The sequence below is a fragment of the Symphalangus syndactylus genome, chromosome 22 (genome assembly GCF_028878055.3).
Source record: "Symphalangus syndactylus isolate Jambi chromosome 22, NHGRI_mSymSyn1-v2.1_pri, whole genome shotgun sequence".
Classification (NCBI taxonomy): Eukaryota; Metazoa; Chordata; class Mammalia; order Primates; family Hylobatidae; genus Symphalangus; species Symphalangus syndactylus.
This window is the reverse complement of record NC_072444.2, coordinates 65751588-65768488: the sequence shown is the minus strand read 5'-3', so window position 1 is coordinate 65768488 and position 16901 is coordinate 65751588. Positions and strand designations below refer to the sequence as shown.

Below are 16901 nucleotides of genomic sequence, written 5' to 3'. Positions count from 1 at the left end.
CACAGTGTGTGTAAAAATTAATAGTTCCATGACAAGTATACCATGATTCACGTTATTTTACTTTTGATCCTGGTTGAATTATAGGATTATTTATTACTTTGTCAATTTCTTATTGGTGAGATCATACTGTAGAATTTTTGCTAGAAATGGCTCTGGCAGTAGAATTACAGGTTTTGTATCAGTTTTCAAATGCATAGTTCAAAGCACAACTCGGAAGTAAAGCGTTCAATTCCAGCACTTGTTAATATACTAAAAGCAATCTTTGGCTCTGCTCAAACACCCAAGTGCTATGTAGATTTAGTCACATTATGCATTGGAACAAAATAATATATATATGTCTTTATATATTCACTCTTTTGAGTATAGGTGGAGCTTTGTCTCTCTTCTTTCTGTCTACATATCCCTTTGTCTTTATCCTTTATCTTTTTGTCTTTGTCTTTTATCTTTTTGTCTTTTGCAACTTTATCCATGTCCTTGGGTGATAAAAGAAGAGAATTAGCTGCTTAGCCAGTTGAAGGGATGTGGTTTTCCTGAAGGATTTATACAGCTCCCACAAATAGAATCTCTCACTACAATAATGCCAATCTCTGTTAATTCCAGTAATCAGTCAACAAATAATTTTGAGCATAAACTCTACACCCTGTTCTGTTCTATGTATTGTTCCTTTCTGTATGTGAAATTATTCTTTCTACATTCAAGAAGCTCCTCAAGTGGAGACATCATAATTTGTAAAAATTAATTATTAAACAAATGCTTTGTAGAGACCTTGTTTAATGCCGGGGAAAAGACTATGCATTTTGAACTTCTAAGCTGCTGTCTTATCTGGATTACCACTTAGCACATTAAATGTTTTCTTTATAATGGATATTGCTAGCTAGCCTGTTATCATGAACCTAAACCAACCTGATAGTCCGCACTGATAATGTGGTTTCTTTGTGATGTAACTACTGATTACATCTGGAAGGGTTGGGCAGGGCTAGAATTATTGTAATTAATGATGCTTTACGCCTTGGGAGAATTTGGAAATCAGAGCTAAGAATAAAAAGAAAAATTCTTATGTCAAGAACAATGAAGAATCTGAGATTTTACCCTGATTACAAACTAGCATGTTAGCCTGAGATTCATGGATTCTGGTAGAAGACACAGGATTCCTGGATTGGACACAATGGATTTTATCCCTCATGCCACAGCAGGCCATATAACATTCATGTTTACATTGGTTCTCCTTGACATGCCCCCCTCTGCCCTTTTACAGTCCATGAAACACAAATCATTTACTTTAACCATTGATTGCCACATATTCTCTTCTCTTTCTAGACTATTTAATTCACTTAGATACAGAAGAATAGTAAGACTCAATTTGTGAATAAATCCCATTTAACCAAATTCCTAACATTTGCTTAGAGAACCTGGAACATACGGAGAAAAAACACTGCATAGAATCCCAATACATAAAAAGATAGTTTTGATTAACATAATACTTCTAGAAACCTTAAGTAGGCCTGAGTTTTTCTCCTACTTGCAGATCAGCAAAATGATTATAGCCATCAAAGCTGTGTGCTATTGCATTGTCTTTTTATTTTAATTCTCAGTGTACTTATTTATAAGATGGAGGTAGTAAAATTCTTTGCCATATACGCCTTATAGGTTATCATAATGATCAATTAAGACTATGATTAAAAGCTCTCTGAAAAGCAAAACTACACACCCAGCATAAATGTAAAGTGGTATTGTGTTATTGTTGCTAATGTTGTTGTTACTTTGGTCAGCGTTGTTTAAAATAAATCTTCAAAGTTCTTAGTTGTTAAAAGTCAAATCAAATACATCTTACAAAGCTACATCTTCCTACTTAAAGTGTTTTATTTGGGAAGTAATAATTGCAGTTTGGGGCATACCCACAGACTAGATGATCTTCTGTATGGCCGGAAAAAAAAGAGAAGGTTGGAAGTTTTCTAAAAAGCAGAAATGTTGCGTGTTGTTTTGCAAGAAAGCTTATTGGCACTATTAAAGCTTTGGGGAGCTCACAAACTCTGATTGGTGAGTGACAGAAGTGAGTAAAACTAGTTTCAGAGCTGCAGCAGGTTGTTTCAGTAGCTATTCAATAAAACTGGTTTCAGGTTAAAACAGGCAGTTCCAGCATCCAGGCTTGCAGAGAATTACATTCTTCCAGCATGATATGTACCCTGAGTGCTTTTTCCTCTTTACTTCTGAGTACTGTTTTAGTTGTATATGGCAAGAATAACCCAATTTACATGATCAACTTTCACACAGTAGAATACTTGCTGCCAGAAAAATTTAAAATTTTCTTTTTCTCAAAGATCGCTGTCACCACAATGTTTTATATTTTCCATTAAGTTAAATGAGACAACATTTTGTTATTATAGCAAAATGTATTTCTGTGTGTGTTTGATTATGGTAAACTTTATGAGTATCACATATTTTTGAATTTAAAGTATGTAAAATTTTAGGACATTATTTTTGTATATATTTAAGGTGTACAACATAATGTTTTAATATACATAGTGAAATGGTTACTATAGTCTAATTAATATATCCATCATCTCTTATAGTCACTCTTTAGTGTGTGCATGTGGTAAGAACACCTGCAATCTACTCTCAGCAAATTTTGAATGCATATTTTAACACAATATTATAACTATAGTCTTTGTATTGTATGTTGGATTTGTAGACTTATTCATCCTACCTATCTGCCACTTTGCACTCTTTGACCTACATCTCCTCTTTTCCTCTCCCTTACCACTTTATTCTCTACGTATTCGACTTAGAAATTGTGATACACACACACACACCCTTACCTACCAACCTACATATATAATGGAATATTACTCAGCCTTTAGAAAAAGGAAATTCTGTCAATTGCAACAACTTGGATGAACCTGGATGACATTGTGCTCAATAAAATAAGCTAGACAGAGAAGGACAAATACCTCATCCCACTGATATGTGGAATCTAAAACAAACAAAAAAACTCTACAAGATTTAAATTTTAATGGACTGACTGTAGCTAACATTGTTCATATACCTTGGGTTTTTTTTTAACTCTAGTTAATCCTGGAGAAGCACTGCCTCGCATATGTAAAGCTGGAGAGTTTCGCTGCAAAAACAGACACTGTATTCAAGCTCGGTGGAAATGTGATGGCGATGATGACTGCCTAGACGGAAGCGATGAGGATTCAGTAAACTGCTGTATGTTCTCCTTCAAGTCACCTAAAAATTGTATTTTCCTGAGTCTTTGAGTGTGTGAATTATCAAGGCGGTTTGTGACAATCTAAAGATATCTTTGATGCAAATTGAACCTAGTTTAATTTTTCAGTCATCCTTTTGCATAAAGAGTAGACCATAGATTGCCTCCTTTGCATAGTTTCAAAGCAGTTTTTCTCATCCTTTTCCATTCTTCATATTATCATTTTAGTTGCTCTAAGAATTTTCTCCCTTTATATTCCATGATATCAGCGCCACCACGCCACGGTCAGAGGTTGCTGTAGGGAAATTCTTTGGATTTCTGAATTTAAAGATGTGGAAAATCAATTTAAACCCCCTCAAGACAAAATTATTGGTACAGAAGGTCACGATCCACTCCACTGCTTTTGGCAAAAGAGCCTTGAAGAAGATCCAAGGAAACAGACATGGGTTTGGAACATGTTACTATATAGCTTCACTGTCTCAGGACATGGTAGGAAACACATATGGGCACTCAGAAATCAAGGTTTGACTTTCCCCTCTTTGGCTTCTATTTATTTATCATCTGCTGGGATAGGAATAGTTTCATGTTGCTAGTAGGCAAAATAAAATTTCTCACATATGTGTTAGGAAAACATTTGGGGAAGTACATTAAATAATGTTTTGAGAATATATTTGATTAGAGTCACTAGCTAAGTGATTTTGAGAGATATAAAATATTTTACATGAAAAGAAGGCATGTGTTGAACAAATTCATCCTTGATCTTTTTATCTGACCTCAGTACATTGTTTTTAAAAATTTTTTTTCTTTCAATAAGTGTCCTTTTTTAGGTCTGAACTAATGAGAGTCAATTGACAGTCCTTCATTTCCCTTTTTTAAAAATTAATATACAAATAAAGTTTTGAAGGTCTTTTTTAAGAATGGGCAAAATTAGTCTGGGCATCCATGTTATTCAAACATTGATGCTTTAAGACAAAAATCTCAAGAATATGAACTTTAAAAAATATTTTCAAATTGTATATTAATACTTAATACATAAATTATAATAAGTGCATAAATATAGGACTACATTTTCTCTTGATTTCCAAAATCAGGCCCTGACTTCAACATTACGTACTTCTTATTTTCAGCCCCATTAATATCTGCAAAGTTTGAACCCACAAAAAAAAGAAATTTAAGTACTAAATTGCTACAATTAGTCAAGAGTTTTGGAGAGGAACCTTTCGTCTGAGGGTAAAGGGTATTTTTGTCCTAATTTACATAAATGAATATTATTTAGTGATTAATTGCCTCACTTCTTGACTCACAATCAGAACTCTTATTTATTTATTATTACTTTTAAGACTAATCAATCAAGTGCAGTAGTGAAAAAGAAGGAAAGAATAGAACAGGGAATTTGATTTGTAACTAAGTGTGAAGAGTCAATTGAGATAACTCATTACCTTTGAGCCAGCCTATTTGTGGTTGTGATGAATGCTCCCTATGTATCAGCTTCTTCTGTAGTCAACTTTAAAAGCCTGAGCAGAGTGCAAATACTGCATTACAATATTCATGTATTGGTTCCTTAGGTCCACGTTTTCATCAGTGTGATTTGTATCTTCTAGCAAATTAACAAGAAAACTGACCTCTTCTATGGGTAGAAGAAGCATTGATTTGTACTGTTAGAGTGTTAAAATTTCTAGTCAGTCATTTTATCTTATTATCATCACTCTTCATTCCATCACCCAAGCCATGGTTTTTATTTTTTTCCTGGAGAACTCTCTTTTACTTATAGTCCACACTCAATTTTATAAATAAATCCTATTTCTTCTACTTCCTAAGTAATTAGTTTTTTTATGTTTACCTCCTCTCAGTTTTCATTGGCTAAATTAGGCTTTCACCTTAGATTAACTCAGAAAATGGCTTTCTATTATGGCTGCCACTATTCCTCCCTTAACTTTAGCCCACTTTCCACACTATCTTCAGAGCGATATTTATAGAATAAAATCTATTCTTGTACTTTCAATAACTGCACAACCAACAAAATAAATTCTAAAATCCATTGACTCACATATACAATACTTCCTGCTGTCTTGTATTTACATTTTTAGTCTTTATTATGCATCCATTTACCCTTTTTATTTTTATCAACTTGAACTATAAATCTCCAAAACATGTCGTGCTTTTCTCCTCTGCAATACTGCACTTACTGTTTTCTGTCTAAGGAATTCAACATAGCTTACCATTACCTTCTTAGGAAAATCTTTTTTGACTTTCAATACAGCCATTTGGAGGTAAACATTCATCTCCTGTATAATTCTTTATTATAGTAGTTGCCAAACCAAATTGAAATTATTTGCTTACTTATTTGGTACATCTAATAGATTAATATTTTCATGAGAAGACACCTTATGTTGTAGTGTTATGTAGTCTCTGGGTCTAGCACAGTGCCTGGCACATGGATGAGTGGGTGATTAGATAAGTGAGGCAATAAGCAGTTACACCCGTCTGACCACCTTCCAGCACTATGTCATCTTCCCTAAGCATTGCAGTGATTCTGAGCAACATTTTATTTCTGAGATCTCATGGTTAATATTCTAATACTACATAGGTAATTTCAGAGGATTATTTTAAATATCAAACACCCATAATCTGCAACCTTGAATTTTGTTATTCTACTTTCTATTCCTTCAGTGTTTCGGCTCCAAACAAAAAGGTGTTTGAATTCCTGTTTATTACTTTATTGTTGAAAATTGCAAAAGTCCTTGATTAAGCCTCACTGAAGTGCATATGTATAATCTTGGTACTTTAAATTGTTGGCTCTCTAATACATCAGATGACTCATATTTCTCTAGGCAGTTATTCTTGCTAAAGTTCCTGAAGTGAGTAGAAAATGTAAATCATGCTCAAATGCCAGAGAATATAAAGCTTTTCTCGCTATTTTTGTTGTTGTTTTTTTTTTTTTTACTATACATCAATAAAAAGTTTCTAAAAAGTGATAAAACCACATATCAACAAAGCTACTTTAAAGAAAAACTCTTTTATAGAAACTAACTGGAAATGCACACATTTGCTATGCAACAAGCATGATAAAAAGACAATTTTTCAAATTCTCAGTAAAACAAATATAAACATTTGTTTTTATCATACGAAGTGTAACTATTGGGCATAAAGAAAATTACCCTTAAAAACAGTGTTGAAATTGTGAAACACATATTGAAGAGCATGCCAATTCAGTTAGGAATTTAGCCTCTGGAATGGAGGAAAAATAATCATAGAAGGTTAACATTAAGATGGCCCTCCTGTTGTGCTTGGATATTGGAAGTTTAATCCTTAGCTGTGCACCGCTTCCCAGATGAGGATTGGTCACCTCCTGAGTATTTTCTGTGGTTGCATGTTTGTTTGTACTAGGGAAGAAAACTCATGATTTTTTTTTTTTTAAGTAATACAGAATCTCATAGTTAACATCAACTCTAGGTCGCAAGTGATGCATTTTTCTTTTCTGTGTTTTCATTTTCTTTTCTGTGTTCTTCCTTCCATTCCCAAGAAACACTGGACAGAGAGTAATAAAAGTAGGCTTATTTAATATGTTAAGAAATATTTGAATGGTTATGTGGTTTAAAAAATATTTTTAATATATATGACTAAATTATTTTCAATACATACTTGTTATGTTTAACATTAAGATTTGAGGTTAATTTTAAATGTTCTTGGTAAAAAATTTTAAGTGAAGTCTCCAGTTGGTATAAGGAATGAGAAAACAAACTTAGTGATACAGTTGGTTTTCTTTTTATTTTTTCTGAGATGGAGTTTCGCTTTTGTTGTCCACAGCGATCAATCTCGGCCCACTGCAACCTCTGCCTCCTGGGTTCAAGCGATACTCCTGCCTCAGCGTCCCAAGTAGCTGGGATTACAGGCATGCGCCACCATGCCTGGCTAATTTTTTGTATTCTTAGTAGAGACAGGGTTTCACCATGTTGGCCAGACTGGTCTCAAACTCCTGACCCCAGGTGATCCACCCACCTCAGCCTCCCAAAATGCTGGGATTACAGGCATGAGCCACCATGCCCGGCCATACAGTTGGTTTTAATGGAGACATAAAAAAAGAATATATTTCCTTTTATTTAAGATTTAATTACTTGATGTTTTTTATAAAAGTATTACATTTTAACAAAGTGAATATTCGTATTTTCTATTAAATATAAGGCAATGAATGACAGACTGTGACATTTATTGTACTATAATATTATTACTGTAACTTTTCTGTAACTATCATTCAAAATATTCACAACTTTATCCAATTTTAAATAATTAAACTTGCTTTCCCCTCCCTCCCAGTCAATCATAGCTGTCCTGATGATCAGTTTAAATGCCAGAATAATCGCTGCATCCCCAAGAGGTGGCTTTGTGATGGAGCTAATGACTGTGGGAGCAATGAAGATGAATCCAATCAAACTTGCACAGGTAAAGGTTTGCTTGGATATACACGTAAATCTCCTCCAAAGTTAGTCTTCATAAAAATGCAAGTCAATGCTTTGAACTAAGCTGAACTTTCCTAATGCTGATGATCTGATTATTGCAGTAGTAAATGAATTCAGAGTTTGATGCCACAAAGGCTAGAATACAAATTATCTTTTACTTAATCTTTGGACATTACTCTGCTTTCCAGACTAATTTGGCACTTCAGCTATCCATATGGGTTGACTGTCGACACACTACTTGTACAGGACTTGTCCCTACTAAATCCTTCTTGGCAGTGGAGGTTGATGTTTGCTAGCATGCTGTGATACAGGCCATCTCTCAAGGAGGATTTTTTTTTTTTACCTTGAGAAAATAACTTATAAATTTTATTTAGTCTACTATAGAATACCTCTGTGAATAGTTTTCTATTCATGCACATTATTTATGTGAAGTAGGTTTTTTTTCCCAATGAAATCTCAAGACCACTAGCCTATTTATATTTCCACATAATCTACTGTATTGTAATAAATCTTTGAATCCCTAGCCAGATTCTCATTGAATGGAAATACACAGCTTGTGGTATAGTTTACAACGGAGTGCCAGAAAGGTCATTATTAATCAGATAAATGTTGAAAAATGATACTGACTAGCAGCAACCTAGTGCTTCTTTTTAAATGATAAAGAAAAAAATAGTGTATTTGATGACTCATTGATATGATTCATAAAAACTGATTTTTTAAACCATTATATAGAGCAACATCATAACATATTAACCACCCCATCAACTCTGTCTTTGCCAAAATAAACCTTACTCAATAACAGGTGTTATAAATTACTAGTGAAAAATACAGGCAGAGAGAAGACCCAGGGGTTAAGAAGACGGGTTTCCATTCTTGGTCACCACCAGTTTTTTTCTTGGAAAGACATACCTTCTCTGCACTTTTGATTTCCTTGTGCTTTTTTTTCCAGCACGGTAAGAGTATTAACTATAAATCGTTTCCAGATTTTCCCTATGTACAAAACAACACTGGCAAGAGCAAAACGGTCATCATGCCATAGTCCCAGTCTGTGTCTTCTGTTCAGATTTTTTCCATAGTGACAAATCTACTGAGAATCCATGGGCCAGTTATTCTCTTGTCCCCTGATTAAAAACCTGATCTGACATTTTAGAGTAAATGAACGTTTTGCAAGATCTTTTTGTCTCACAGCAAATCTTTTGTTTTACAAAAGACTTTCTAAGAGAAAAGGACCTCTAGAGACCATCCAGTCCTAAGTCCCTACCCTCCAGGTATCTTATAGATGGGCATGGGAGAGGGAACTTGCCTAAACTTACATCATTGGTAAAAGATCAGGGGAAACTCGATCTAAGAGTTTTGTCTCCAAGGTCATCTCTTTTTATCCCAAATGATATTATCCTGCATGTTAGCTAGAATTTTAGGTATGGTCAGTTTAACTTAGCTCAAGTTGCTCTTGCCATATGATTATAATTTATAATGAGACATCTTTCTAAACAAGTGTGATTCTTCTTCTTCTTTTTTTAGATAGCCTTGCTCTGTCTCCCAAGCTAGAGTACAGTGGCACGATCTCAGCTCACTGCAACTTTCGCCTCCCAGGTGCAAGCAATTCTCATGCCTCAGCTACCAGAGTAGCTAGGACTACAGGCACACACCACCATGCCTGGCTTTTTCTTATTTTTAGAAGAGGACAGGGATTCACCACGTTGGCCAGGCTGGTCTCAAACTCCTGGCTGCAAGTGATCTGCCCACTTAGGCCTCTCAAAGTGCTTGGATTGCAGGTGTAAGCCAACATGCCAAGCCCAATTATTATTCTTTTGAGGTTAAGATTCAATTCACAGATTATGCTTTATAACATCCTAAACAAACGTCTGTTTTCACCTTAAAATAGAAGGCATTGCTGGCTCAATTTATAATACCATGTTTACTTCATTTCCATTAGATTTTTAAAATCTGCCGGTTTCTACATGGTTTTTACAGAAGCATTTGTGATTGGCCAGTTATTTATAATAGTAAAAGTAAAAATGTTTATGTATAAGAGCAAATGAAACAGTTTTAATTATTAGTTGGTGCAAAAATAATTGCCACTTTTGCCATTATTTTCAATGGCAAAACCACAATTACTTTTGCACCAACCTAATAATAAGCTATCTAAAATAAAGTCCTGTGGTCTGCTAGGAAATAGAACATAACTTACTTAAATGCCACCTTAAGTGCTACCAGATGAAGTCTGCTGCTCACTACTAGATCTTTTTGTCAGTGTATTTATCACAGCTATTATAGTCACTGGACACCTTAAGAACTCAAATAAAAAGAGCAAAGATAAAAATAAATATGCCTTTTGCTTTGTAAGCAATGAAGTACATAGTCATGTTACAATGTACCTCCATTTCACTTCATCAAAATATATAAATAGGTCACATAGCTTACCATACTGGAAAAAAATGGCACATTTGTATAGACCATATTTCTTTCTGGATTTCAATCCATTGCTAGATATAAGTGAACACATGGGCATATATGCTAGATAAAAAGACTTTCCAATGGGGAGTTACTTTGTTATTGAATCCACCATCCTGTAACTGTTTGCATTGTGATTATTTTATATCTAAAAGAGAACCCTTGTCCACAATAAGCCAATTTCCTATTTTTTCTAAAATTTCTACTTAGTGAATTTGTTTACTTCATTAAATATCTACCAAAGCACTGGTGATAGAATGAAAGAAAATACACAGTGCCTTTCCTCAAGAAGCTAAGAGTGAAGACTGGGAGAAAGAAGTGTAAGCAGGCCATTCTAATGCAATATTCAAAGTGCTAAGTTGATCCACATGGAAGCACATGGGAAGAGTAAGGAATTTAGTCTTTAGCTATCTGGGAGGACTTCTTGAAGGAAGCACTGTCTAAGCTAAACCTTATAAAAAGCTTAAGAGAAATTCCTAAGTGACAGTTCTAGCCATTCAATTAGAAAAAATAAAATAATCTGGTGCAACTCAGCATTGGCAATACTGTGGAAAAAAGGAATTGTCATACACTCTTGCTGTGTATGTGAATTGATTTTCTATCTTGGAAAGTGATTTGGCCAAATTGAATAAATGTGAAGATGTGCATATCTTCAACTTTGTAATTCTATTTCTATGTTTATAATCTAATACCTGTGCACGAAGAGAGAGACTTCAATAAAAGTTTTCATTGTCTTGTGCTGTAATAGTGAAAAACTGAAACAATTGAAATGTCCATTAACAGAAGAAAGGATAGATAAATTGTGTTCTATTCACGAAATACTGTTCATAGTTAAAATAACTGAACAAGAACTCAAATATCAACAAAAATGAATTTAAAAATAAAGTTAAATTAGATGAGATACCCTCATCCAAGAAAAAACCACTAAATTGAAGAAAATAATACCATTTCTATGAAATATAAAATATAAAATAATTTTATATCGTGTTTATGAATTCATAAAGAGGAATAGTATTATAATATGTCCAGAAATTTAAAAAAATAAAAACAAATTAAGAAGAGTAGTTACCTCTGGAAAGAGAGGGAGGGAAATGTGATTGAGAAAGATTATGTAGGAAATTTCAAATATAAGTACATACATTTTTCTCTTAGATAAAACAAAAATGAAAATCTGTAACAAATATAGTAAAAATAAGATTTGATATAGCTATGTAACAGTAAACTGATGTTAATGATATTATTTCCTATACCTTTCTAGATGGTAGAAATATTTCACTGGAAAAAAAAGAAAAGAACAATTGACTAGAATAGATTGTCCAGGGTGTGGTGAAGTGAATAATAAGAGAAAGGGTTGGAGAATTTGCCCAGAAGAGGAAACAGCACATAACACAGGGGGCTGGAGCGAGTGGACACAGTCAGGGTCTTGGTAGCCGTTCTCTGTCAACATCCAGAATATTGTTGTCTACTTATGAGGGAGACCCAGAGACTGAAGATGAAAAGTAGTTAGATTTGAAATTATTTTCCCCCATAGTAACATGATCATTCCTTATATTCAAGCCTAGACAGTTTCATATCCACATTTCTCCCCACCATAGTGCTCTGGTTAGATTACATAATATTTGCTCTTCTCACATCCTCTATCGATTATAACTAAATTCATACTAGATAAGCATAATTGATTTTAAAAAACCCTAATGCATTTAAAAATTAGACTTTTCTTTACAAAATAATGAGTGCATTTTGATATGACATTAAATGAAACTAAGTAGAATGCTTTGATTAAAATACAGGAGAAGTGAAGTTTAGGAGTAGTGCTATGCTCTAGTCTTCTCTTGACTGTATAGTTTGTGTGCCTTGTGAGAGTTCTCACTGTTACATGGCTATAGGAGAAGCATGATTACAGCAAATCTCTGATTCGGCAGCTAGATAAACAATTCTCTTGAAGGAGGTGTAAATTTCTTCCTCCTTAGAGCAGCATTTGCCACAAAATTGGAGTCCTATGGGGCTGCTCTGCTAATCTTGCCCCCAAACTAACTTAGATCTGATGGAGACAAGAGATGAAAAAGTAAACGTTGTGAGTTTGTTTTCAGAAAAATTCATTGATTAGAAAGTGATAATTTAGTCAACTTGATTATATCATGTAGATAAACAGTCCTTGGGGGTTTGTGGAATAAAGCATCTTTCTCATCTGAAATCAGTTAAAATTGCCTGGTAGACTAAGTGAATAATTTTCTCCATGATTAGAACAGACAATGAATTCATATATCTTCAGGGCATACTTTCCCTCAGTAATAATCCAGTGAATACTCTTTGGAATAATAGGTCGTAACAGTTCCTCCAGCTTCAGAGTTAATGAGGTAACACAAATTCCCACACCATCACAATGTGAGATGGGTCATACATAATATGAGACAGGTTCATAGAAGTTCTTTCTCATTTTCCTCTCTAATCACCATAGCTTTCCTAATGAAAGAAAACAATCTGATAAAACTTTGCTAGAATTAAATCTGAATTACTAGGTGAGAATACAGTGACATAAGAATGTCAAATAAAACAACATTGGTTTTGATAAATTTAATATATTCTTATTACAGGCCAATTAGAATTTAAGATAGAAATATGTGATAATGTCTATTTATATAAAGCAAGAATATAGAAAAGACTGAAGGAATGAAAAAGAATGAAGGAAGAAGAAAGAGGTATGGAAAAGAAAAAGAAAAGAGAAAAAATAAGGGAAAACAAGGAGGCAAGTTAGGATGAAAGGCAGTAAACAAGAATTGAAAAAATGCTGTTATTAAATTTCTCTTAAAACTCAAAAGATAAAAAGGTATTTATTGTAACCAGTGAAACAGAGATATGTAAGGGAAAAATTATTAATCTCTCTCACACTTCTATTTTTACCCCTTCCTATCAAGTAAACTAATGACATTAGATTTTGTGTATATCTTTCTACATCCTTCTCTACATTAATACAAATACATGTATAGTTTTTTTCTCAGCAGAAATAATTTTATAACAATTATCTAAGAACTTTATTCATTTTAAGTATAGATGACAGAATAATTTACCAGAAAATCTGTGGAATTAAATGAGACAATATGGAATTGTTTAATTTTACTTGTAATTTTAACACTAAAAACTTCAGAAGCATACATGTTTGCTGGAATATTTAAAATCTGCTAATTTAAAATAAATGATGAATTTGTAAAATGGAAAAAATCAGATAGTGCATAAAATATTTTAGATTTAGGAACCTTATCACATAAGCAAAGCAAAATACATACTGTAATAATTTTCCTGATATTTCTAATTTTAGACACTCAGACTAGGAACAATCTAACGTATCAAACCAAGCCAGTAAATTTTTCATTTGTTTTTCTTGGATAATCTTTAAAATATTCACTGATAATGAATATACATCTTAACACTGCAAGTGCACTTTTCTTAAAAGGATAGAACAATGTATATATCTTTAAAGAAATTATTTTCAATGATTTCTGAAGCCCTAATTCATAGAACCCATTTTAGTGCATTTGATTGAGTTGGCTTTGCACCACTCCTTCTTATACCAACCATTGGTACCCAAGTTCACAAAGTGTGTTGATGAGACAAACAGTGGCTATGAAACCTAGGAAAAAGGAAGTCTGTAAACTCAGCAAGATTCCCTTATTGTAGCCACTGACACTCAGACCCCAATTATTCATTATCTGTTCAAGCCTCACCTATCCACAATTTTCATAGGACTGAGTATCCCTTTCCCAATATATCTCATTTTTTTCTCTAGTCCAATGAAAGGAAAGGGTAGATGGGATATCAAGGCTCATAAAGAAGTATTTGTAGTTCAGAGGGACAAAAGAAAAAAAAAATGAAAATCAGACGATAAAAACAACTAAGCATGTCACTACCAAAGGCCTGGGGAAAGAGGCAGGGAAGCTATTTAAGCTTTCATGCTTTTTAAAAGTTGCCCTGATTATACTAGAAAAGGATTATCAAATTCCTCTTGAACATAACCCCTTTTCTGAATAAACCACTGCCTCCGGCTAACACAGAAAGCGAGATTCCATGTTTGTGTTCATTGAAACCCTTAAGAGAGCCCAAAGCAAAGTTCATTAATATACCTTGATTAAAAAGTCATACTTTTTAAAATAATTGTGCTGAAAAGTGAGTTAAAAAAAATCTTAAAGTCAAACGTATGTTTTAGAAAATATTTTCTGCACTCCCACTGCATACATTAGATCGTTTAGAGATCAAGAAATAAATGCGTTAAAAATGTTAGAGGAATAGGACAATTTGACCCCATGATTAGAAACTAGATATCCTGAGATCGTCTCCAAATAATGCCTTCTACAATACTACAAAAAAAAAGTTTTCTTGGTTTATTAGCAAATGCTATCCAAAATTCTTTTTTTGTTAATTAAGAGTTGGATGAAACTTAATTCAACCTTATATTCATAAGCATGTGCTGGGCAAAAGTTTAAAATAATGAATTCATAGCTTCATTTATGGAATTGTGTGAGGATTACTGACTATCTTGTCATTTAGTAGTCATTGATAATTGAAGGGCAAAGCATGTGAACTTTAGAGAAGACAAGCAAGCTGATATTCAGAAGCCTTAAATAAAAATGGACTTTTAAAATATTTTTAGTAGAGAAATATACTATCTTATGTATGAAAGGCATATTGCATGCTTAATTATATCCTTGATGTTCACAAGGCCTCTAAATTGATTTTTTATATATTAATTGATCATCACAGCCAGAACATGCCGGGTAGACCAGTTTTCTTGCGGAAATGGGCGTTGCATTCCCAGAGCATGGCTGTGTGACAGGGAAGACGACTGTGGTGACCAGACAGATGAAATGGCATCTTGTGGTAAGTTGTGAGTGAAACAGATTGTCATTAGAGATTGTGTCAGATAGGATATCCTATCACTACACCCTCCTTAAAGGGCTGTTTATTTCTTTGTGAATACAGGTAAAAGAGGCAGAAGGCATGTCATTTTTGTTACAAACTTTTAGACCTGATTGTGCGCTTTAATGATAGCTTCTGAATAATTCCTGTTTGTAAGGTAGAAACAATATTCTCAGCTAAAATAAATGGATCTAAACATTGCAGATTTTAGCAGGAAGTGGTTATTACAAGGCTAACAGGACATTCTCAAATGTTCATTATTCTCAAATGTTCATAAGAATTATTACTCTTATGTCTGTAGTGATTAAACTTGTCAAAGAGAAGAGTTCATGGAGTAACATTTGGGGTGAGGGAGGAGGACATGTTTCTTATTGGCATCTATATGTTATCTTCTGGGAAGAATAAATGATTCAGACTGAGATTACATAATTGGTAAATCATTGTTTTCATTTCTGTAGAGTCATATGATTCTGACTGGCAAACTCTGTATTAGTTTAAGATAATATTTTTGTTGATGGCAAAATTCCCACTTTCCACAGATTCTCTTACTTTTGAAACTAGTAAAAATGTATTGTCATATGAAGTTGCAAATTTAATTACTCTCATTGTACTCATGCATCAGTATGTTTCGTTATCATTTGTCCCAATAATGTCCACTGAAACACAGTAAGAGGATGAACCAGGCTTTCTAAGACTTGTGCTTTATTTCAGTCATGGCAATAGATTTTTTAAAATTACTATGGGAAAACTTTACCCATAATTATACATGTATAGCATATTTATTAAAATATAATGCAATAAGTATACATTTTAATAATTTAACACTGTTATACTTTTAATAGTAGAAAAATAAGGTTTTTTTTAACCCTTCCGTTTATTTTTTTCTTTTTTTAAATTCCAGTAGTTTTGGGGGGTACAGGTGGTTTTTGGTTATATGGATAAGTTCTTTAATGGTGATTTCTAAGATTGTAGTGCACTCATCACCCGAGCAGGGTACTCTGTACTCAATATGTAGTCTTTTATCCTCTACCCCCTTTACAGCTTTCCCCCCACCAAGTCCCCACAGTCTATTACATTGCTCTTATGCCTTTGCGTCCTCATAGCTTAGCTCCCACTTATAAGTGATAAGAAAACAATATTTGGTTTTCCATTCCTGAGTTACTTCACTTAATATAATGGCCTCCAGCTCCATCCAAGTTGCTGAAAAAGACATAATTTTATTCCTTTCTATGGCTGAGTAGTATTCCATGTGTATATGTACCACATTTTCTTTATCCAAGCATTGGTTGGATGGGCACTAAGTTTGGTTCAGTATCTTTGCAATTGCAAGTTGTGCTGCTCTAAACATGTGTATGCGTGTGTCTTTTTCACATAATGACTTCCGTTCTTTTGGGTAGATACCCAGTGCTGGGATTGCTGGATCAAATGGTAGTTCTACTTTTAGTTCTTTGAGGAATCTCTATACTGTTTTCCATGGTGTTAACGTCTCAATTTAAATGCCTGTATCTGGAGGATGCTTACCTAAAATTTTCTTATGCTAGACTATTATGTCCCTGTAAACATCTGAGTATATAACCTCTGAATAAAGTATAGATAAAGTAAGTGGTGGTAATTGACATAGTAAAGAAGGCAACAGCAGTGGTATGGAGGAAAGCGCTAGAGAACCACACAATAGACAATAGCATATTTTACGTATATAATAGAATATCTGGAGCCTGACCAATAAAGTGGGTTGAGCAGTGTATTCTCTCTCTTTTCCACTATCCAGACTAATGGTGTGGTCCTAAATCTGGCTGCGTCTGCTGCTTAGTTGCTCTGTATTTTAGAAAACTTGATTCCTTTCCACAGTGAGCATACTCATTCAGAGAATACCA

At 33.8% G+C, this 16901-nt stretch overlaps 1 protein-coding gene across 2 annotated transcripts in view; it reads left to right on the top strand.

Moving 5' to 3' along the window:
* Positions 1-16901, top strand: part of LRP1B (LDL receptor related protein 1B) — a 1943477-nt gene that overhangs the window by 1156501 nt on the left and 770075 nt on the right. For both annotated transcript variants that reach the window (XM_055261032.2, XM_063631317.1), the window contains exons 16-18: positions 3067-3207; positions 7520-7645; positions 14872-14988. In XM_055261032.2, coding sequence (XP_055117007.1) covers positions 3067-3207; positions 7520-7645; positions 14872-14988 — 384 coding nt within the window. The remainder of the gene's footprint in view (positions 1-3066; positions 3208-7519; positions 7646-14871; positions 14989-16901) is intronic.